The 25,856-nt window shown below is 36.6% G+C and overlaps 1 protein-coding gene across 2 annotated transcripts in view; it reads right to left on the bottom strand.

Moving 5' to 3' along the window:
* Nucleotides 1-22,150, bottom strand: part of LOC124556615 (DAZ-associated protein 2-like) — a 45,515-nt gene extending 23,365 nt beyond the window's left edge. For both annotated transcript variants that reach the window (XM_047130581.1, XM_047130582.1), the window contains exons 1-2: nt 21,998-22,150; nt 2,081-2,146 (exon numbers count right to left, since the gene is read on the bottom strand). In XM_047130581.1, the coding sequence (XP_046986537.1) occupies nt 2,081-2,146; nt 21,998-22,013 (82 nt within the window). In that variant the 5' untranslated portion in view covers nt 22,014-22,150. The remainder of the gene's footprint in view (nt 1-2,080; nt 2,147-21,997) is intronic.
* Between the last annotated feature and the right edge of the window lie 3,706 nt (nt 22,151-25,856).

Below are 25,856 nucleotides of genomic sequence, written 5' to 3'. Positions count from 1 at the left end.
TCAAATCACCCTGTAAACAACATTTAGATTAACAATGCCATGAAGAATGATAATTAAGTGAAGATGATTCATGATGAAGGCAAACATGTTGACCCCTGATCTCCAAATTACAGAACTAGAGTTTACCATTTAAACATCCTTCCCTGATGTTATTTTATTTTAAGTCACTTTTCTGGCAAATTATATAGAAGAAAGCCCCCTCCATTTTCTCAATGTCATCAACAAGTTTTTACTGACCACTTATTTTACTAACTTAACTGGTAAGGTTAACTAGCTTAATAAATTCTGGATCAAAATAAGACACCAACTGTCAAGTTTCATAAAATCCAGTTCTGTAGACAATCACTTTGCTTAAGTTAATGAAATACTTTGCAATAAAGTTGTTAGCTGCACAAATTTGAAAGCAAATCAGACAAGTCATTCACAGTGGTCGCAGAACTCACAAAGTTATGTTTCTGCATACACTATGTAATTTTCCACAGACAATGATGAAACGTTAACAGTTAAGATTAACGTGCAATAAACCTCGATATTGCCAAATTTTATAATAAGCAAACATCTTACAAGTGCACTTCTATGACATACTATCAGTCTGACAGTTGTCTCTCAAGACAGAACATAATACTAACACTTTCACTGCTACATACATGCTCTCAGCATTCCTCGCTAATAGAAAGCATTCCAGCCAATAACAAATACTTATAATCCGATTTTTCAGAAACAATTAGGTGAAAAACAATTTTATTTTTGCTCATCTTACAGCTCAATATCTTCACTCAAAGAACTGTCTTGTTATACGTCATACTTAATTGCATCGAAATAAAACATTGCACAAAATTTTGAAGAGTCTGCAGAGATAAAAATGCATTCAGTCAACTTTGCGTATGGTTGACATGAGATTTATTTAAAATTGAGCGTACAATGAAACCTCATTTCATTCTGCATTTTATATATGACTGACACACACGACACTTATTCACGCCCTCGCGCATCATGAATCATGTGGTCATAATTGTCATCTCAAACTATTCAAGAGTTGAAATGAGGTTTTTTGCAAACATTTAATACAAAGTGAGGTGCATATGTTGTACGATAAATACTCTCAACTTCTTCATTCAACGCAATACGGAAGTAACTCGTCTGGAGCAATAAGACGTTGGTGACTTAATCCATAGAACTGTAGGGTAACACAAGCAGCACACCTACCGAAGTCCACAGCATCCGGGGAAATGCGCAGCAGGATGTAAATACACATCCACAGCAGTGAAGGGTTAATTAAACTAGTATCATAAGACTATTGTCTGCTTGACCAGACATTTGTTGCACTGATATAAATCTGAATGTTTATCACTTAATATTAAAATTTTGATTCCAAATTTTCCATATTATGAATGGGCAATAAAGAAACCTGAAAGATGTCATCTTTCTGTGTACTGCACAACTTCACCAATGTTTACAATAAATTCTTATCATTCAACAGTTATCTCACTGTCTGAAGTAACGACAACCCCCATAGAACACCGGTAACTACCAATAATCAGTTCTATTACGTGCACTGAATTTTTAACAGGTAGCTGCTGAAGTTCAGTATAATATATAAAGGAAGGATACAGTTTTTAATATCTCAACTGAAACAACTAAGCATAAGTCCAGACTAACATGCTGAAGCAAGTCAGCTACAGCCTTTCGGAACTAACAGGATTTGCCTTCAGTGATTTAGGGAAAATCAAATGATTGTACACAGGTGGGTATTTTAATTCCATTCCTCAAATAAGAGTTCAGTTTTAACTATGGTCTTCACTCAACTTCAAGAGAATTTATTTTGGTAACTGCACTCTACTGTTTGAATAGTAGTTTTACCATACAACAATTACTGTTTTAGTTTTTCAACATCAGCACTCTTACACAGCAGATATACAGTATGGTAAATTATTTTGATGTGTGTGGTTAAGGGACTGCTATATGGAATCCCTAAGTTCCATAAACTAGACCAGACATCTCCAAATATGTAATATGCATCCCCCCCTCCTCCTCCTCCTCCCCCCCCCTTCCCCAAGCACCACATGTTAGCTTTTCTTACCTCCATAAGTACCAGGTGGAGGTGCTGGTACATAACCTGCTGGTGGCTGTCCTGCAACAGGGTAAGCTGCAACACAAACCAGTCCTTATTGAAATACACATTTATAGTATGTAAGTAGCTGACCAAAGCAATAATAACGCTTTGTTACACAACTACTTCCAGTTTTGTCAGACATGGTGAGGGAAAGTAATTATGGACACCTAACACTATCACTTTGCAAAATTTTGAAAGTTTCAAATCTAAGTCGTCTTATACAAGTAATGCTTTGCCTAAATTTTGGAAACAATGTCCTGGTAATTTTAAACAAAAGCTGATAATTTCTCACCAATCTAACTGACACTAATTTCTGGCAGTATTTTATCTTTAAAAAGTATTCCTATTGTCACCTTAGTAAGTAGTAACAGGAGAAGAGAAACAGGCCCTCACCAGACAAACAGTTTCAACAAGGCTGTCAATATGTTTCGAAGTAGCTCCGTGTGTTTTCACATCAACTTGCAAAACAAAGTGGCATGAAAAATAAGCAGCTCACTATTCTCAAAAATTACACATTTATCTATACCTGACCAAATTTGCAAAGGCAGTCATCATATTACCAATTTGTCAGCCTTGTCAATCTACTGTAAATAGTGGCCTACTTCTCTTTTCCAAAGAAGTTTTCAGTTAGTGACTCCTGGTTACAATCTGACAGGAAAAATTACATAGAACATTCTACCACAAAGTTCTTTCCAGCATTGTACTAACATTATATGACAAAAAAAGGAAATTAAAACATTAAGCTTAATTCTGCTGCCAGAATATTCAAGAATCTTACCAGGACATTTCAAGAGTTCAAAATTGTTCTTTACAATGCTAATATGGAAAATTATGTTTAACACTGAAAACTGATGAAAAGGGGATATCAAAGATAAAATAAAATCTTAATATTACATAAACATGTTCAAAACAGAAATAGTATACATGAAACATCTAGGTGCAGAATACAACTCACATTGCTTTGTTCAATTACACAAAAATTAATCAACTTTCAAAAATTAAAGGTCAATTTCTACAGCCCACACCAAAATTAAAAATGTACACAAACTAGATGGACCCCACACAAAAAAAACAAAGCTCATCCCAAAAAGCATGCTTTTTAAACTTCCACAACTTTAAGTCTTAAAATTCAAAATAAAATGCTTGTCATGCAACTAAACTAACATGCTATGCACTGCAAGAGTACACCTAACCAATAGCAACACAGAAACACATTGATGCAAAGCAAGTTTTGAACATGCATGTTATATCTATATTTGTATATGAACACTGGGATACATGCTCGCGCTCTGTCTGTCTGTCTCTGTGTGTGTGTGTGTGTGTGTGTGTGTGTGTGTGTGTGTGTGTGTCTGTACCTGCGCATTTACACATGCAAGTGCATGCATACTTGCATTAACTTATAGACTATAAAATATTTACAAAGAAAACAAATATACCAATTATATAATACAATTGCAAACCAAATGTCTGAAAAGTTTCAAATTCCAAGCATTACATGAAATATTAAGGTGCATTTATTATGTCTAGTAACAGATTTAGAAAATTCCAGAGGTCTCTTTACAAGTCAGAATTTTGAAGATTTATTAATAATGTGGGTTTTAATTACTAGTCAACTAGTGTCTGTAAACATGACACAGTGAACTAGTTGAAATCATCTTTCGTCAATAGTGCACAGCAGTATTAGCTTCTTAATGGCAACTGAAGACGGGAGAGGGAGAGAGAGGGAGAGAGAGAGGGAGGGAGGGAGGGAGGGAGGGAGAGAGAGAGAGAGAGAGAGAGAGAGAGAGAGAGAGAGAGAGAGAGAGAGAGGGGGGGGGGGAGAGAGAGAGAGAGGGGGGGAAGAGAGAGAGAGAGAGAGAGAGAGGGGGGGGAAGAGAGAGAGAGAGAGAGAGAGAGGGGGGGGGGGGGAAGAGAGAGAGAGAGAGAGAGGGGGGGGGGAAGAGAGAGAGAGGGGGGGGAAGAGAGAGAGAGGGGGGGAAGAGAGAGAGAGGGGGGGGAAGAGAGAGAGAGAGAGAGAGAGGGGGGGGGGGGAAGAGAGAGAGAGAGAGAGGGGGGGGGGGAAGAGAGAGAGAGAGAGAGAGAGAGAGAGAGAGAGAGAGAGAGAGAGAGAGAGAGAGCACAAAACATTTTTATACATATGACAAACATTCTAACTTGATAAAAATCACCCAAATGTTGTAAATATGTATGTGTTCAACATGGTGTTTTACATAATGTAATACCAACATCAGACACAGAACTGCAGGAGTGCAACACATTCACATGGAATGTATTACATATAAAATAAATCCTGCAGTTAAGCTCATAATAAACATGCACCATTTAAAATACTTTTAATCCAGAATAGTTTCATACAGCACCATTTTAACAATTGCCTTCTTTCTTTGCAGAAACTTTTGCTCACACTGTTCTCAGAGTTTCTTGAAACTAACCACCGCATATAATGGCAAAGATACCATTGAAACATGCAATACTTGTCACTCAGGTATGGCTTCAACTTTATTAACTATAACCCACAATGACTACTGAAGCAGATACTGTTTTGCACTAGTTTACAGCAGTGTTAAATTTTAAGACAAACATCCATGTTTCTCTTCACAAAAACAGGTTCAATTGCAAACCATTTTGTCCTAATATTCAGAAAGACCAGAACCATTTCAAAATACCAGGGGAATTCAATCAAGTCTAAAGTTATCACTGAAAAACCTGCTTTTGTCTTCCACAATGGCAGTAATTTTAACTATTCCTGCTTTCATAGCACTGAAAACTCTTCAGATACCACCATGAAAGAAAGCAATCTACAACCTAACCCATGTTGCCCAACAATATATTTCTATTATTCTTTCAACACACTGTAACTCATTTGAGCATTGCAGTAATACTGGAGAATATGGACTTTGGAATACAGGAAGTTAACAGTCATCCTTATAGGTTTCAGGAACCTAATGCAGAAATGGACAACAGACATTTAAGAAAACAATGAACATGATAGTAATCTAACAAAGAAATTTTTGGATGAGCAAGTGATAATGTGGAAATCTTCAAAACTATGAGAAAGGCAATGGAGAAACTTCTATTTGGTCAAGAACATTGAATGCATAGAAAAATTCTACACATATCACTTAGAAATTAAATCACGAAGGTAGAGACATAGCAGTCCAGGTGTAGCAGCCAGGAGAAAGACAAGGGTAGCATAAGGAAAAATACTTTTGGCAGAACATCTTGCTATCACATGCTCTAGTGGAGAAACATAGTGAAAAGAAAACTAGAGGTAAGTAGAATAATTGAAGTACACAGAAAGGAAAAAATAAGAAAAAATGAAGTGTTACACTACTGCTGTCCCAGTAAACTGAGAATTTATGTAAAAACTGAGGTAACAGAACCAAAATACCAGCCAAGATGGTGAAAGCAAAAATGATGTAAGGGCAATGTAACACACTGCCTGAAATAGACAGCGTCAACTTCCCAATGAAGTATATCTTGTTCCACTTACACCAAGGTCAACACAACTTAAAGCAACAAAGTTAACACCTTGAAGGGTTGCGTCAAGTGATACACAAAATGCAAAGGACAAATTCAACGGGGAGAGGGGGCAGAGAGAGAGAGAGAGAGAGAGAGGAGAGAGAGAGAGAGAGAGAGAGAGAGAGAGAGAGAGAGAGATATAGAGAGAGAGAGAGAAGAGAGAGAGAGAGAGAGAGAGAGAGAGAGAGGGGGGGGGGGGGGAGCAGGCAGAGAGAGAGAGAGAGAGAGAGAGAGAGAGAGGAGAGAGAGAGAGAGAGAGAGAGAGAGAGAGAGAGAGAGGGGGGGGGGGGGGCAGGAAGGAGAAGTATCAGCTTACAGAAAACCTTAACACACAGTGTAGACAATGATGTGTAACACTGCACATATTACACCAACAGCATCTGCAGTAACTGAAAAACAAGTATGGGTCGACTTGCAGAGTTCCCACACAGTCAAAGCGTTCAGGAGTAACATGTACAGTAAATTTAATTCCTGACATCTCATTACCTATTTCACATTGACATGAAAATTAATGAAATGTTGACATCCACAACTTACTACATTAAGTGCACTGATTACTAAAAGACTGTCAAAAACTGAGTAAGTTAATCTGATAAAAGTAATCTTCTAGGCCTTCTCAACAAATAATGCAACATTAGCACCCATTTGTAATGCAATGACTGTACAGCAAGTGTTTACTGTATTAATGGCCTGGATGCTGTCCGTAAGCCATCTGCTACACTTCCGAGTGTCAATTTCTGCTTAATGTCAGACTGCACACTGCACTAAGACTTAAGAGGGTCATTCCATGCCAAGTGGTCTTTTTGATACTTTCACAGAGTACTAAACAATTATAGATTATAATGAAATATGTCAGATGTAATTCAAGTACCAGTGGGATAAAGGCCCATTTTCAATGCACCTCCACCTTGTTATGGGTTTGGGCATTAGATGTTTCCATTACAAAACCAAATAGTCTTAGGTGATTTAGAACATGGTCTTTCCGATGAAAATGGTTTTAGAAAGTTTGCATAAGATTTTTTGTAAATGGGGGCCAAAAGCCCTTTTCAGCATTTTTTACAAAAATTTATTTTCCTGCCCTCACATTGTACACTACTGGAAAGCAATAGGAAAATTTATATTCTAAGATCTTGTATCGGTGAGCTATCTCATGCAAAGTATCCCACAATTACTTCCAGAGATATAAAAAACTTCACATTTTTCTAATCATCTATTCTTTTCGGCATAGCAGAAATAGTTCTCAGTTTACCTGCCGTGTTAAATTTGGATCAAATCCCGAGCTGTCAATCATCTTCGTCAGGGGTAAAACTGACTGTCGTGGACCGGTGAGGCTTCCACTTTTTTGGTACAACCTCCTTGTCGAGAAAGACTTCGCAGTCATACTTTTCAGCATACTTTGCTTTAAATTATCCATATGCAAATCTCTCACGAATTTTTTTATTATTCACTTAAGAGTGCAAAAAATTTAATAAGATGGCCTAATTTTATTTCTCTCAAGAAAATCTTGCCAGCGATGTCTGACATTTGCCGAAAACTCATGGCTGCACTGCTGATAACTGTGCTATGAGGTCAAACAAATGACTATCTCTGCAAGTATTAAATTGGCAAAAGTAGAACTTTAGCAATGTTTATTGGGTACATGTGCGAATGTTCACACAAAATTTCATTAAAATCTGTAATGATCCTGCAGGAACTTTTTCCTAAATTTAACCATTTTGGCATGGTATAGCCGAAGAGTAGGTTTATAAGACTGTATAGTGAATAAAGTATAATAAGCTGATTTGTACCAACAATGGAATCTGCTGAGAGTTCATATGGTCCTGTCCTTCTTTGGAAGTTTATTCTCTACATGGCAATGAATGACAAATTTGATGAATAATGCAACACTTAGTACCTACATCGACAGTGCAGCACTTCAAAAAGAACAGCACATTTTTACAGGAAATCTAGTACAATAATTTGATGATAGATCACACAGACACCTAGCCTAAATCTAACACCTTACATCACTAAAAGCTCCAATAAAACACCTGAAATTTTAAACTTTTGAGATACTGTTTTATAGTTTCCATTAATTATAATTTACACCTGCAGGTAATTAAAGAAATAGGAAATTAAACTCACCCTGTGGTTGGTTGATGTGTGGCCATATACTTTTATCAGTGTAGAAACCCCCACCCCCCAACACACACACACACACACACACACACACACACACACACACACACACACACACAATAAATTCTCTGTACTGATTTGCGTGTACCACCATGTATGAATCAATTACAGATGAGCTAATGCCTTCTCTATTGTGTTTACTTGTTGCAGTACATCAAAGAAGCTTTCAGAGATTTTGTCCTGACTGAAGGTCTGCACAAACAAATTTTTCCATTAGATAATACTTTTTGAGTTCCGAATAAGCTATCTGCATTACACTCAATTTGCTAATGTAATACTGATTAGTGATGGCTTATGGAACCTGTTAGGAATATAAATTTTTCACATTTATAAATACCACACACACACACACACACACACACACACACACACACACACACAGATTCTGACAATCTAGTGAGAATGCTGCAGTCTATTTACAGCTAGGTAGTAATGGTTTCTGCTTTTATCAATTAGGATGTCCTTAACTACACCACCTATTCTAGCATTGTCTCAAATTGGAGCACTTTAACAGCTACAGATGACCTTACCAACAGAAAGTATTCAAAGACCAAGGCAAGATGATCCACTAAGACAACGTGCACTCAAGGCAGCAAATGCACAATATTTGATGGCAGTGCCAATGTACTGCTTTCTCTTCCACACTACACTCTTCAAATGTTCTCACTGGTAACTGAATCAGACATTCTTTCAAAAAACTTGTTCAAATTAAATCACTGTTATATAGTTACTAGCACAATACTTTGTCTTTTTCCTTTGTGTCAGTCATAAACACTGCAATGGCCAAATAGCTATAACCTTATACACCAACAAAAAAATCAGTGCTTAATGTTCAACCCACTACCTGAAGCACATTCCAGACAGGTACAGTAAAATGATATTGGTTGGTTTGTCACATGGTAGGCTAGTATTTGCTACTGTGCACTACCCCACCATGCACCTTATGCATACTTCAACACTTACGCTCTGTCTACAGTTATATTCTTATCACAGCACATCATAAGTGACAGTAGGAACTGAACCTGCTGTGGGCCTAGCAAACAGGACACTTAACCCTTTGTATCACCACAATGCATTTCTGCAACATACCATTTAATCACCATACATAATTTTTTCTCATCTTATACCATAAAATTTGCAGTGTTCCAACATTCTCAGAGACTACATCAAATATATCTGCTGCAAGTATTCGTAAACTGTTTTCCATGGATACAAGTTATCTGGCGTCAGGTTTTTTTACATGCAAAATATCTAAAAGAAGTGTTGTGCAAGACTTAACTGACACTATATTTAACTAGTGTCCTATTTTATACATTCTGATAGATACATCTGGAAAATGATACTGTTTTATGTATATAAGTGAAGTTATTTCTATGTTTTAGAAATGCACCACTGTGCAAATAACATCTTCATGCTACAGACTGATGTGGGATTGTTCAGACTAAGCCTGTGGCAAACTCAATGAAGCATTTGGTAACATGAATCTTGACAAGTATCTGACTGTTTAACAAGAACAAATGCTTTTCACAAAATCGACAGCAAAAAACATTACATGCTACACAAACAACCACTTAAGTGGTGTTATAAAAGGAGCTTTAAGCTCAGCAGTGCATTTGGGTTTGCTTACAAGTTTGAAGTTAAACAGGCAAAGAGAATTTCAGAGAGAACCAAATATAGTAGCTTCCTCAATTATAGTTTAAAGGAACATATATATTTGGTTAAGTGTCCAGCCGACATCCACAATCTGTGGAGTAAATGTTTCTATGGTTGGTTGGAGGGTTAGATAGCAAAAGTCTAGCATCAACATTTGCAGAGGAAACACCTATATCACAAGTGCAATGCTATGACAAACTACGAAAAATATTTCCACTGACAGGCCATAGATTGTTGGTGAATATAATTGACACAGGTGGGGCGTATCTGATCAACAGTATTATGGGAAGATATTCCTAGGAGCAAAAGATGGCATGTACATATGTTCCACTACTTCCCTTACATGACTAGGAAATTTCTGGTTACTATACAAATGTGCATAGGAGAAGATTAAGTTTTCTGAGGAAACAACGAATTCAGAAGAATTCCCACTTTATCTGGCACAAGTATTGTGCAATACAAACATAACACCACCTGGATGCTGAAAATCAAGGGGATTCAGAGGATGTTCAAGTAAAGAAACAAACATGCTTACAGTGTTTGCCACCAAAAACCTGTACACCAGGACCAAGTTGGTCATCAGCCAATATGGATTAAAAGGTGGATTAGTTGCAAATTCCTTTAATGTACAGGTTATGCACACACCATGTGTGAGAATTTGAGTAACTGTTTCAACAACCCCAACAACTGCTTCAAGAGGTTTCATATCTAGCAGCACACATGAAATGCTATACTTCATATGTAAAAATTATGCCTTGGTATCAATGTCTGAGAATTACAACACTTTTCTCAATAAAAACTGTTCTTTGAAAGAAATGTATTATTTTCCTCCTCATGCCATGCTTACTGAAGAACAATTTTAGCTATTACTCAAATTTAAGTTACTCAGATACAACAGGTTAAGTTAACACTGACCACAATCTGCAATAAAAAAGACTGCACAAGTCCAAGTTTTGTGCCTATCAAGTGTATAGTACCAAAGCAGGATGTAAAGGAATAACATATGGGACATCAAACTGAGCAGTTTCTCTCTCCCTCTGCCTTCTTTTTGGCATCACAAATTACACCTGGGATGATGATTCAAGATGAAAGTCTATGTCAACATACATACCCACCAGTTGAATTCCACTCAATGAAAAAGTTTTGGCTTTGAGTGTTTTAAAAAGAAAATGTTTCCCCATTTCATTTCAAAACCTGGAAACTGCTCTTCTTATGAAACGATATAGCCCTCAAAGATTCTGTCATGAACATTACACAGCTGGAAAATAGTATTACCTGTGCAATGAGACCACATACCATCCTAAAGAAAAACATTTAAAGCAGCTAGATGCATCAAAATTCATCTCAGAAACCGACCAATATATAATACTAACTATTCAACTGACTCTTCAAATGATGATCTGCCTACAGAATTACAAAAGTTTTGGCCCTAAAAAATAGCTTGAGCATCTGTACAGAAATCCGTACCACAACATGGGGTACTAGCGATCACCATAGCAGGTAAGATGTGTATATTATGTTCAGATATGTCCTATCATATTTGGCTCCATGTAGTAGCATTAGCAACAAGAAAATAAACAATTCTCACATTTTAAGGCAATTTATGCACAAAGAAACTTACTGCCTGTGACACTTTGAATTTATCACAAATGTGATTTGGGAATACATTATTTCCAATGCTTCCTGTGTGTGAGCACCATACAGACTTAAGTCACGACATTGTTCAAGAAAAAGTTATAAGAAAAAGTTATAAGAAAAAGTTCTTGAGGAGACCAACTGGAAATTTGTCTAATAAATTTAAAACTTTAAATATTTCATGTAAATCTTACATGACTAAAAGTTACATTCCATACTGATAAAATGAAAGCCAATCCAAGTATATTATGCACTGTCCACCACTAACTATTAATCAAATGAGATATTTTAACAAGCATTATAGCATGCAAATTACAGTTAATACATCATTACAAACCAGTCCTTCACAGCAGATTAAAGAAAATTTCTTCCACAGCTACCCTGTTTTCACTAACATTCAGTTCAAAATCAGGTACCCCATTTTCACTAACATTCTGTTCAAGAAATACACTGACAATTTCAATCTTTAATCTGTGTAGGTACTGGTTATTACATAAAACTGCTAAGCTGAACAGTGCTGCAATGTGGAATCTTCACTCAAACAGCCTGCTATACATCTTAAATTTTTAACTTTTTTATATGAGATAAGCAGCTATAGTTTATCAAAGACGAAGATTCCAAACTGTCAGGACTCATTCCTCTTGCTACAAGTTAGCTATATCTTTCACAGCATTAAAAACAAGTGCAAAAAAGCACTATAACACACTGAGACAACATGCGTCAACTAACTTATAACACAAAAACTGGAGATCATCTCTGACATTAGTACCGTGAACTGGCCAAATAGACAAACAATATTAGTTCACAGAAACAGCAATTATGCAAACTGCCTAGCAATTAAATAAAATCATTTATTGTGATATTGGCAGAAAGAACAGAAAATTGATATGACATCTTGAAATTACAGCTTAAGGAATTAATTGTTCCTGGAAGATCTCAACAGCTTGCGATAGTTGGAAAGGACAGAAAGGATCAAAGGTTCATGAAAATTAACTGTATCGGCATTAATGACAGATTACATATGCAGTTTCACAATTCACCGAATGAAGATGGACGAGATTACCACTACACCATAACGTAGAAATTAGAAACTAACAAAATTAGATCTGACATTTAGTGAATTGGGCCAGTAAAACCACAACAAAATTAACAAATGTGTGGCTACAGAATATGTAAGAGATTATTCAACCTATTTAATTTGGCACAATATCCCTAACACAAGCTTATCTGAGAATCAAAAATTTCTTGGCAGGAAGAGGAGTTTGAGAATGGGGTATACCAGGATTAGCAAAGTAAATACACTATGCAGTTCAAGTGAACATTTGTATAGTTTTGATTAGATGTACCACACACACACACACACACACACACACACACACACTAATGGCCAAATAACTATTTGCTAGAAGTAAAAATTTGTGACATCTAATCAATTTTAATACAAATGGCAAGTCTAAATAATCAGCTGTGAAACACTGCTTGTGCACAACCAAATTAATGTCCACATAGAAGGTATGGAATTTACTTCTGATAGCATTCAAGACAAACCATTTTTAAGAATTAAATTACACATTCATTACTGCCTGACTTCTAACCCTGCTCTCCAATACACATATTAGTTTAAATGCAGCATGCCTCTGAATATGCTCTTATGAACAACTTGATAAGCAAGTATATTTATATTGCAGTTACAGACAGTGCACGACTTAACTACCATGAAACTATGCCACCAGCAACCAAACAGCTATTCAAATTTACATCACACCACAACCAGTGAAGTCACAATACTATCCACACAAAAATCCAGGAATAATGGAAATTTATATGCTTAAAACACCAAGCGGAAAACTTCTTCGGCCATCACTCACCTAGGTAGTCAACTGTGATCTCACATAGGTAAAGGTAACACTGAGCAACATATTTGATGACAAAGCTGCAGATGTGAGGTAGTACAACTGTTCAGATTTATATTTAAGTAAAAAAGGATGCAATTCTAATGTCCAAAGAAAAATAAGTGAGTTCAAATTAAAGCTTCAAAAAGTGAGAAATCTAAAAAGCTTTCACTTTTGCTCATGTAATTGTGTTGTCTATTACTCTTGGCACCCAATTACATATTAGGACAAGATACTTACGAGGGACTGGAGATACACTGGTGTGCAAAACTTTAATGTAACTTTCACACAATGCATTACTGTCACATAACAAATCTATGGAACTTGGACCGTACATATAAAGAACTGCAATATGGTACAGAAAACAATGAATACACAATGAGATGAACAGCAGTAACTTTTATTCAAAGACAGCAATTATACAGAAGTCCCCACAATTTATGATGGTTCCCTAGACACTACAGAAAGTGGGACATTGTTTTAAGGGCTTGCATGATCACAAAAGATGGCACTGGATGCTCAGCAATGTGCTCCCATGCTTGCAATGAGGTTGGTGAGGAGTTTTTGTGGAACAGAGTACCATTTCTCTACTAACACAGTTGGCCATTGGCGAATGTGGATATGCTGCAGTACACCTCCCCATCACATCCCACACATGCTTGACAGGATCTGATTCAGGGGAACAGACAGGCCAGTCCATTTGTTTACCATGTTCTTGCTTCAAGAGCTGTTACACCTGCACTGTTCATTTTCATCCATAAAAATGAAGTCTGGGTCAAATATGCCCTAAAAAGATGCACATTGTGAAAGAGTACAGTGTCACAATAACATTGACAGGTGAGTGTACCATGTTCAAAGATTTGGACATTGGTATTTCCAGGCAACATTATGCCTCCACACAGTGACACCTGGACCACCAAAACAAACACGTTCAACAAGGTTCCTAGGTGCATTACATGTTCCCACCTCTCACCATATGAGAGAATCCATTATTGTCAAACAATCATTTTCATCATCCACGTGTTATGATGTGAGACAATAGTACAATCACCATTCAATGTTACTGTGACACTGTACTCCTTTCCCATGCACACACTCAGCAATGCAATCAGCCCGACTTCATTTTTATGAATGACAATGCAAGGCCACATCAAACAGCACAGGTGGAGCAGTTCTTTTCATGAGAATACATTTGGCAAATGCTTTTACCAGGGTGAAGTCTTCAACCCCTGTTCAAAATTTAGTGACTTTGACCATGTATTTGATGTGTTGGGGAGACATTCCATAACTTCCACATGCAGCATTTCCAACAATTGACTGCACTGGTTGAGAACATCCTATTGTAAGAACTCCTTACTAATCTTCTCTTGTGGCCAGCATGGAAGAAAGTTGCAGAGCACACACTGCCATTCATGGTGATCACAAATCATACATCCTATTAAGAACCATGCTCTACCTTTTTTAATGTTCAAGAGACCATCATGAATTTTAGCCACTTCAGTGTAATTAGTCTGAATAAAGGTCATTTCTGTTTATCTGATGGTGTATTCCCTCTCTCCTGTGCTACACTGTAGCAGTTCTTTCTACATATGGGCCAAGTTACTATGTTACTTGGCAGTGACATGTGAAAGTAACTTTCAGTCTTACTTTTTTTTTTTACACCCAAGTATATTTAAACAGGACCTTCATAACAAAAACAATGACATAGCTAAAAATTAGAGGGACCCACTTCCATAAGGGGAATGAAACTGGACACTAACCTCAGCTTCAACTGATGATAAAATATGAGTTAACTCAACTATAGGCTATGCACTTTATAGATGTAAAATTTAAGTAACATTGGGCACACTTGTAGAATGCAGTAATTTTTTTCACTACAGGTATTTTGGGGATAAGGGCCCCTTTTCCCACTGTGTGGCACCAACCTATCACAATTCAGATCGTTGAACCATGCACCAGCTCATCACAAAGCTGATCTATCAGATACAATTGGATGCAGTTTATATGAACAATGAAACTTACAAAATGCAGAAAAATACAATCTGCTAATACCATCCAGCTTCTTTGGCCCATGACATCAAACTTGCACACACAATCACTGCCATCCAGTTGGCATAAAGTGTGCCCAACTACTATTACAGTTATACTTTGTCTCATTCATTAGCTTTAACAGCAACTGAATTATCACCTTTCAACCTAACCTAGATATTAGACTATGTTACAGATCAGTTTTATCACCAGTAATCATGGTCATGCCATACAGAGGCAAAAAAGTGTTTTATCTCTGTTAGCATGCATATGATCAACAAAATTACATCACTACAAATCAAAACTGACATCTAGTACCATCATGTTAAATTGACCGAAAGGGCCTGTCCTCAAATATGCAGAAAGTTTCTTGTAATTAGTTCTAATTTAATCTATTTCGGCAAAAATGATAGTTTTTCAATTATTCGTATGATGCTTTCATTACTGCGAATTACAATTACACTTTGATGGCAACCACTTGACCACACAACAGTATGCGCATTACTAACATCACAGATATCTGTTCATACAGAAGTGAGTTAATATTAAGGCCTCATGGTTGGGTTATTTGTTTTACACTAGCTGAAACAAAGCCTTCATTTTTCCAATATGCTCATAAAAAGCATAAGAGAACAAGCTAGAAATTGGCTTAATAGTGTAATTTCCAGGAACAGATCCACAAATAAACCATCACTTAAGTAGTTACAGCTCTTTCAACACCCTCATCCTCCCCACAAAAAATTGGGCTTAGTTCCTGTGAAGAATCTTTGGCAAAAAATGAGAAATCAAAAATATTATAACTGCTTTGCCAAAGGAAAAGTTCGGTGCTAAAACAAAAGATTGCCTAAAGGACACAGGCCACTTCACCCCAGTAAGGAGTGCTGTAACTGCCATCAAGTAAGTTTGTTATGGTAAAATAACTTGCTACCTATTTCATATAGCTGCCAAACTAATTACCTAAAGCAATATTAATGCACAACAGTGAAATTATTTCACACAAAAATCTGTTAGCTGCTAATGCAAATTATATTTAAAAATGTTTCATTTCTGCCATGCAGATCACCAAGAGTTGTTTTCACATGTAAAACATCAGATCTGCACAATAAAGAAATTAAAGAACTATAATCACCAGAAAATTGCTGGAAATTTCCATCAACTGTTAAGATATTTTGTAAAATATATTTACAAGCTAGTTACCACCAACAGTAAGTGCCCAAGCATCCCTGGATTTTCTGTTCCATATTAAAAAAGTCAAACAATGTTATCAAGCACTGCATGCATGTAATGTGAATGCAATAATTTATCACAAACTTGTATGCTGTGGGACATTTTCATGACAAGTGCAGCAGTTCAACAGTAAGTAGCGTACAGAACTTTTTTACTGTTGTTCCCTTGAAACTCATACCAAATCTAACAACTACTATGCAGGTTTGTTAGATCATGTATTTGCTCAAATATTCTTAACAAAGATGGTCACCTCTTGGTGCAAGGACTACTGAGATTTATATGACCTCAACTGCTTATGACAGATAATCCACCATTTACCGAACTGCAAAAATAAGGAACAATAAAGTTAAAAAAAATAAATGCAAAATGTTTTCATGAGTCTCTGAAAAGGAATCTGAGAAACAATGAATATAGGTAGTCTTGAAGGAAGATTTGAAATGTTAAGGATATGGGAATTTTGTTTCTCAAGGATTTCGCAAGCATAGCATGAACATTTTTATCAGTTCTGAAGTTTCTGCCAATGGATGTACCCTTAATTTAAGTGCCAAAGAACACCACTGTGACACTTCCTTTATTAACCCATAAAACTACTGTACAGCAAAATCCATTGCAGAATGCAGGAATGACAGTGCTACAAATGAAATCCTACATACTACCAATGTGATGAGTGATGGCAAAAAAGCCAATACTCAAAAAATCCAGTGTTTATAAATATTGCAGTTTTGAGGTCAAGTAAACTGCAGCAAGATGCATGGCACATATTTTATTATACAACACCTGCACAGACAGCCATACCCAGGGAATAAGACGAGTCATTATACCATGCCTTTTTTATTTCCCCAACTACAATTTTTCACATCCTGAAATTCCCAGAAGCAATATAGCATCAACATTACCCATGCTTATCAGGATTACTCATGTGATGGATCTTGTAAAGATTTTTTTTTCCACAATATCTATACAAGTAACACTGACAATGTCTTTAGTATAGTGCAAGCAAACACCCCTCCTGCCCAATTAATCCTCACTAAAATGTACACAACTTTAGGATGTTCAGTCACTGCTAACAGTTGTGTGCATTGCAGAACACAAATTTCAAAATTTTGAGTCTTCATTTCAGGGACTGAATGAAACAAAATCCATTAACAGCACCATTTTTGTTCCAACAATGGACCACCTGAGAACAAAGATTTGGCATATGCTCTTAAGAAGTATCAATAACAATAGCATTATTGATACTCTGCCACTTCATGTACAAATCAAAATGATGAAACCTGCGATGACTTTTAAAAGGAAATAGTTATGCATTTGCAAATTAACCAACTGTTATATATTACTATTTTTCCATGATTTCCAAACTAGATCGTTCTCAGACAGCATCCCATAGTTCATAACCTGATAATTTTAACACTGATGGGAGATGTGCAGACAATCAAGTCCTACATAGTATTTTTGAGCATACCCAACTTATCAAATTGCCTAAATTTACATCTCATCTTCTAGAACAATCTCAAAAAGACTAGCAATTTGAAGTGAATATATAATCACAATAGCTGTTAAATTCAGGTCACAACCGTCTTAAATTTTTTCAGAAAAAAATTTATGGCAATGGCATGCTATTTCCTACATGAGCAACAAGAAATATTGTAAGGACACTGGAACAAATCTAAATTGCTGCACCACAGTACTACAGAACTCCGCAAGAGGAGCCAAAGAAAAATTGCACAGCCAACTGAAAGTGGAGTATCAAACAGTAATTAGTTGTTGGCAACCATGTCAGGCCAATCCAGACTGTTGATGGAGTTAACTGGATTGTTCCACTGCCACCACAAATTACGTTGCAATACTCCACTTTATCAATAGGCTGCACTATTTTATTTTGTCTCTTCTCGTGTCATGTTACCATACTGTGGCAGGATTTCAAAGTGAACAAAACAGCAGACTTATCTGTAAACAAACAAGTAGCAAAGGTTCTTTCCAAAACAAAAAAAAATTATGTTCTGAGGTGCAATATAAATCTTTAGACTACTCATTTGTGGACACTACTTGCTTTATCACATTTTGAAAATTACAAATGAACTAGTAAAAACTGAATTATGTTTCAAGCATTTTCCCCACTATTATTCTAAACCAAACAGCACAGTTTTTTGACCACATAAAAGGTTCCACATTCTTTGTGATGTAACCAGAAGTGCCAAATTACGTATTTCTTCAAAGTGGCTTCTTCCATGTTATGTAGCTATACAGAACTGCCCCAATAAGTTAGCTCTTGACTAAGTAAAGCTGAGATATACTATCTCTAGCAATTTTTAACTTTAAAATTATATCTCTACACTGAAGTAGTCAAATCCTAAATTAGGATGTTGAGAGAGGGAGAATAATGTGAACACCTCTTTAAAAGAATTTTTTAAAACTTGTGTTCTACCTCAACTATGCCAAGGTTGACAACAGGCTTAAAATTTCTACTCTCACCCAGTGGCAACTTTGTTTCTCCTCATTCTTCAACTATTTAATCAGTCATATCTCAATCTGACAACCAAATCAGTAGGGCACAGAGTAATAAAGCAGACAGTCCTGCTTGGACCAACAAAAATTGAATTTGTGGCCACACACTGTGTGGAAATGGAAACTAGAGCAAGACATTTTTTGCACTTCTCATTACTTAGCACTAAAAAATCAATTTGTGATGGTTCCCATTTTAAAGATAATTCATTAGCGAGAGTGAAAGAATATAAATGGTCACGATGACCAGTGACTGAACAGTGCAACTCAGCTTTGACCAGAGTCGCACTTAACAATGCAACTCTGTCAGCACTATGTAACTACTTGGCCGATTACACCAAACAATTTAGAGTTTTTTTAACTATGAAGGTATGCATGTGATACATATGAAGCACCCTGTAAAACATGAACAGTAAGTCCTCACACTCTTCCCTTCAGCACACAAAGTTACTTCTACACCTGACAACATCCTAGAACACACTATCTTCCCTAAAAAGAAAGCATCAATCTATTAAATTTTGTTTGCTGCTCCCATATATATGACATGAAATTTGGACAGGGACATTTTGTCATTACCTAATATCAAACCAAAACGAGGAAATAGAGGTTATCAAAATGAACATCAATAGATGTCACAGCCTAAGTCCCAATTCCCTAATTGGTCCAAGCAGAATGGCAGTACTACAGCATTTACTATATCCACAATAACTTCTACATTTACCCTCTCAAACTAATATTTTATGTTTAAAATTACATCTGACTTACTATTGTAAAAAACCAGCCTGCAAAAGTAAATGTTTTGACCCAGAGGAATAAATGTGAAATTAAGTTCAATGATAAAGGTGGAAAAATTTCAAAAGCCTTTATGGATGGATCCACAGCTACTGTAAATTTCTTAAAGTAGGTCTTTTCCATAGAGATGTCTTGAATTTAAACACTATCTTTGTCCAGCAATTGGATAATTCAACCCCCTTGCATATTAAGCTACATAATAGAAATTATACAAACAGCTTGATCTATTCCAGACAAGTGTGGTGAAAAGCACATGTGATGGTGGCATCCATAACAAGTTTCACACAACCATAGTAGGCACATACATGTATTACAGGTTAGTCCATGTACAAGATTTAAGAAGAGCAATCATCATCACATGGGTTGTCACTGTGCCAGTATATACCATAAAATCCATAACAAACACACACGGCATATTTTAAAGTCATGTATGCTGTTACAGTAACAAAATCCACACAAGGATTGCACACTCATTTTACAAATGGGAATCACGTCTGCAAAGGTTGTGATCATACCCACTGTGGTTATGCAAGACTTAAGGCAGCAGCAACCATCAGATAGTTTGAGAGAAACCTGTACATAATTTCATTATTCCTAACCAAATCAAAGTGTAGTTGGCTGAGAGATGTGCCTTAATTTTAGTAAGCCTGAAACAACAGGATTGAAACAGTAATTCAAGTGGCTGCACAATCCAAAATTAAATATATGAAATCTGTAAGACAACGAATAAGCTATGAAAGGAAAATGGGTATCTTACTACTTATAAAGCACTAACAATAGTTGTCACTGTACTGTGATCATATGAACCACATCAGCATACCCATGAGAAGATGTGGCAGTGTAGAAAGGGAAGCGGGGGTGGAAAAATTACAGACGTGGCTTCGTTGGTAAGGGACAACCATCTGTCTTACCAGCATTAATAAAGACTGTTGGTGGCAACAAAAAGAACTTTTAGATTAATTGCTCTGTAATCTACATTATCTCACATAGAAATGTGACTTATTTGTGAAAAGTTACATTATCTGGCTCCAGGGATTACTGTGGAGGTAAAATTGCATCTAAAAAAGTTGCAACAAAATAAGAGTTTTTCTGTTCAAGCTTAAAAGGTCAACAGGAATGTAAAATGACTACCAACACTTAAGATGAACTTATCTTACAGATGATAGTTTTGTTCAGTACAACTACATTGTTATGTTCTTTATCAAGTACTATAAAGATTACCAAAATTTTACACTAATATTTTGCCTTGAAACGTTTCTGAACTTTTACCAGAATTGTGTGCTCTTTGCTATCCAATACCTAATATATTAGGCACTGATAACAGAAATAGCACAAGGTTCAGCAATGCTCAATAAATCACTGCTACTTATATTTAAATATTTCTTCAACACAAAATACTGCAGCACGAGTTGCAGTTGCCATACTGTTCACCACAACCTTCATTATGGAAGCCATGGAAAAGTAGTGTATAGATTAACGAAAGTCTTGCTGCAGTTTACGACTTCAAATGCTGACATTAGTCTATTCCTGCATTCCACCCATGCAAAAATGTCTCACATATTGACAAGAAAAATAAATATAACAGACGTTTGCACTCCAATTTGCTACACTAAGGAGATCTAGTGAAGGAGAATGATAAAGACAAGCAGCCAGCCAGTTCGGAATAACACGTAGAAGAAGAATACGTTTTGTGTTTAAATACGCTGCCACTTTTCTAGAACAGGCCAACGAGATTATCCCCGCCAAGAAACATCCACAACAGGAAAGCTGCAAGGAATAATTATACAATGTTTACCCTGGACAAAGTTTTGTTTTTAAAATGCATAATTATCTCTTTCTTTGTTCAAGTTGATAGCCCACGGGGATCATGTTCAAATTTGCCATGTAGGCTATTTGATGAACTGCACTTATACGCCTAGTGCACGAGAGTAGCTCTCTGAAATAAAAAGACAACAAAAAGCAGCACTAACAGAAATAATATGGTAAAGTTGAGCTTAAGAAAAAGAAACACTAAAAGCCACTTTCAAATAGGCTTTGTTAATTTCATTTGAAGAGTTAAGATTTCTCTTAGAAAGACTTTTTACAAATTACATAATTAGTACATATGATAACTCTCACTGAAAAGTATAAAAAGACTCAATAATTAATGGAGTGAACACACAATTAATCTTTTGACAGGATAACCCTAGGGGCCATTTTGTTTATCCCAAAGTATTGATTATCTCATACAGTGAAACACGCAATTCTTATTTCATTACAATAATCAAACTTACAGCATATACATCGATTACCGTCTGAATCGCTTACAATGAGTATTGATCTGAACTAATAACATTATAATCGTAAGACGTAAGAAGTAACACTCCCTAATAATGAAATCTGCAATTTCCTCAATAAAGTTATATAACGGAATTATCTCTAATTCTCATTGAAATATTCAGTTTTCTTTGCTTACCTTTCTTGTCAGACATTATTTCGGTATCACAAAGTAACGCGTCTAATGTGCAGAACTCAGTTGCCTCTAAAATGGCTTAATGGCAGCACAAAAAGTCGAAACATGCATAGATGCAAACAAATTGTCGACTCCTACACCCCAATGGAACCTCTGAAAAACAACCAGCGCCTTACGTGGCGGTTATCAGAAACAAAAGAAAAGGCGGCGTCATCAGCACTTGCGTAGTTTGCGTTGTAAGTGAAACTGATAACCATTCTTTCTATTTGATTCAGTATAAATAGAACGAAATGATTACTAAATAATTTCGTTAATTTCACGAGGTAAAAATAAAATTTGTCTCATTCATCCTGTTGTTTAGGTTAGCTTTTTGTCTGTTTTTACTTTCAAATATACAAATCGGTTCATTGTTGTTACGATTTCTACAATAATATTTTAGTATGTAGTAAAAGATATGTGAATTAATTTGTTTGTTGATTTTGTATGCTATTCTATTTTGTATGCAACTATTGCAATGGCCCATAAGGATTGGCTTTTTTTAACGATTTTAACAAAAATAAACAGGAAACGGACAGGTAAATAATCAATAATATATTCTCAGTCGTTGTTTACAACTTCGTTCCAACGTTCAACAAGCTGTTCAGTGCGTCGACGGTAGAAATCTCCTGGTTTTCACTCGAAGAAATGCTCCAGCCAAGCCTTCAGTCTACGTCATTATTAAGCGAAACGCCACGTAATGAATTCGAGAGGGATCGGAACAGTTGGAAATCCCAAGGCTCCAAGTCGGGAGATTACGCAGGATGTGACAACAAGTCTCAGCCAAGCGTCTGAATGGCTTCCTTGGTGATATGAAGGCACTGTTGTGTTGCAGAAGAAAGCCATGCCAAGGGAGAGTTCGTTTTTGTTGGACAGCGTTGTTGAGTCTTTGCATTTGGTGGACATAAAGTTTCGCATTCACTGCTTGGATTCGATGGTTTTACATGTCTTTGAGGCATGAATTACCGTCTTTGAATTGAGTAAACGAATTTTGAGCTGTCATAAGAGGCATCGCTTGTTCGCCATACTGTTTACAAATGTCTCAAGCAACTCCTATGCCTTTGGCACCCCGATTAAAAGCAAACTGCAGAAGGTGACCAAAATGCTCTTTTGTGTCGACTTGACACTCCTATTAATGACCTGAATACAACAGAAAGTATATCTGCATAGAAAACTAAACACATTATTATAGAGAGCATATAACTATCCATAGAATAATATAAAACGATTTGCCAAAACATTTTAATTCTCACGCAAAATTTTCATTAAACGAACGCCAGGACTTGTGGGCTAACCTAATACATAGACAGTCTGGGATATCAGTCACGTGTAGGTATTCGGTACCGTTCTAACGTAAAAATTAAATAAAATACTCATGTAGAGTCTCGCCTCATGTGTTTCATTCCAAATATCGCACTAACTGACTGAGAATTACTTTATCTTCGTCATTATTTGTATTTCATATGACATTCAACTTGCACATTCTTGGCCTCCCAGACATCCCCTTCTGCAAATTTACTGATGCTGTCAACATCAGTTTCAGGATACTATGAAGAAATTTCAGTAACACAGGAAATGTACTGTGCAAAGATCTCCAGAGGATGGGCAATTACTAAATAAAATGGACCATGCAACCTAGTGAACTAAAGATAGAAATAATTACAATCCATCTCCATAAAAAAAAGGAAGATTAGACTGTAGAGTTCTCTCGACGATTAGGTCATTAGAGATGGAGTACTCGCTCGTATTGGAGAAGATGGAGAAGGAAATCGGTCATGCCCTTTTCTGAGGCCATCCCAGCATTTGCATTAGGTGATCCACGAAACTCACGGAAAACCTAGATCTGAATGACTAGACGGGGATATGAACTCATTTTCCCGAATATGAGTCCACCACTGCACCACCTTGCTACGTCCTATCCCAATAGTAGGAAGGCAAATTACAGACAATATTCAGTTTGAGAAGTCACAAATTATAGTATACAGATTTTTAACCTACCAGTGCTATCTTCAGAAATTAGCTAATTAACTTAAAAGCCATAAGAACATCATGGGAAGTAGATGCAATGAGAGTATGAAGAACTGATTTAGCACTGTGAAAAAGATCTGCTGCATATCTGAATAACGTGCACACTCCAGTAGTTCACATGCATCTGCGCCATATATTGAGAATTATATCTGGTGCAACACTTTCCACTCTTGTCTTACGTTTATTCACACTGAGCAACGTTGGGCCTCTTCGCATCTGGTGGCGAAAGAACCTCATCAGATAATGGTCCTGGGAACTGAACCACATCTATTTTCCAATCCGTCGGGAAACAGAAGACAGTGCCTGGAAGATGGTTCAAGAATCAGCTGTCACAGCCTTTATATCAGGCGAAGCGTGGGAACAAAAATTGTCTGACACACATCCTTACAACATCAGTGACAAGCACTGGACATATATTTATCTAGAAGCGTTCATGATGGGAGAGACTGTTCACATGGTACACAGTCTTTGCGAAGAAACTTCTAAGGACAGAGTGACTACTGCACAACAGGTGCAAAACAAAGCAAGTTGGTAGAGCACTGCTAAATGAAACGTGTTTGGCTGTCAAGAGAGCAACGAGTGAAGCCTTCGACGACTACCATAGAAGAATCTTATCGAAAAACCTTTCACAACTGCCAAAGAAATTCTTGTCACATCATAAGGCTGTCAGTGGCACTACAGTTAGTATCCAAACACTTGTGGATGACACAGTAACCGAAATTGAGGGTAGCAAAGCAAAAACAGCAATGATGATCTCCGTTTTCAAATATTCCTTTACAAAGAAAGATCCAGAATTGCTGTCTCAGTTTAAATCTAGCAGTGATGAGTGATAAGGATGTTGGTATCAGTAGCATTGAGAAATGGTTGAAATCATTAAAATTTTTCAAGGATCCAGGACTGAATGGAATCCCTACCAGATTTTGTACAGGTTCTGCGACTAAATTAGCCCAACTCTTAACCATAATATACCACAAATCACTCAAAAACAAAAACAAAAATATGTGTTCAGTGGTTGGAAGTAAGCACAGATTCACACCCTATCTTCAAGATTGGCAGTGGATGTGATCCACAAAAACTATCGTCCAATACTTGCTATAGATTTTTGAACATATGCTAAGCTCAAACATAATGAGGCATCTCATACAGAATGACCTCTTCTATTTTAACTGGACTGGCTTATTGAAACGTTAGTCATGGGAAAGCCTTTCTTCTCATACGACATCCTGATAGTCATGGATCAAAGCACACAGGTGGATGTATCGTTTCTTGACTTCCAAAAACCATTAGATTCAGTACCACAACGACGCTTGTCAACGAATGATCACACGAGGTATTAAACGACATTTGTGACTGGACTGAGGATTTGTTAGCAGTGAGGACACATGTTCTTGTGGATGGAGAGTCAAGAACAAATGTAGACGTATGGTAACTTGAGGTGTATCTGAAGACAGAGTGTTTGGACCCTTATTGTTCATGTTTTTGTGTGTAGGCTGCCTCAGACCTGCGTCAAGAACCTTTTCCTTGGAAACGGCACATCCGGTCTTTTTCGGTTGAAATGCGTCCTAGGCATTCCGATAAGGTTGAATAGAATGGTGAAATTTATATTACCTGGAAGCTGCTGGAGGGGGAGAAAACAATCTTTACTTCAGAATTCCAAATGGTACATTGGTAGAAAGCTAGAGCAGTTGAAAAAAGCTTTCAGAACTGAACATTTTTAACAAATTTTTTTTTATATTGTATTTTTCGTCGCTTCGATGATATTAAAAAATCTCTTCCTGGCAACACTCCACGTCAAGCT

This window comes from Schistocerca americana, chromosome X, assembly GCF_021461395.2.
Source record: "Schistocerca americana isolate TAMUIC-IGC-003095 chromosome X, iqSchAmer2.1, whole genome shotgun sequence".
Classification (NCBI taxonomy): domain Eukaryota; kingdom Metazoa; phylum Arthropoda; class Insecta; order Orthoptera; family Acrididae; genus Schistocerca; species Schistocerca americana.
Note: the sequence above shows the minus strand (reverse complement) of the source record. Positions and strands in the feature narration are given on the sequence as shown.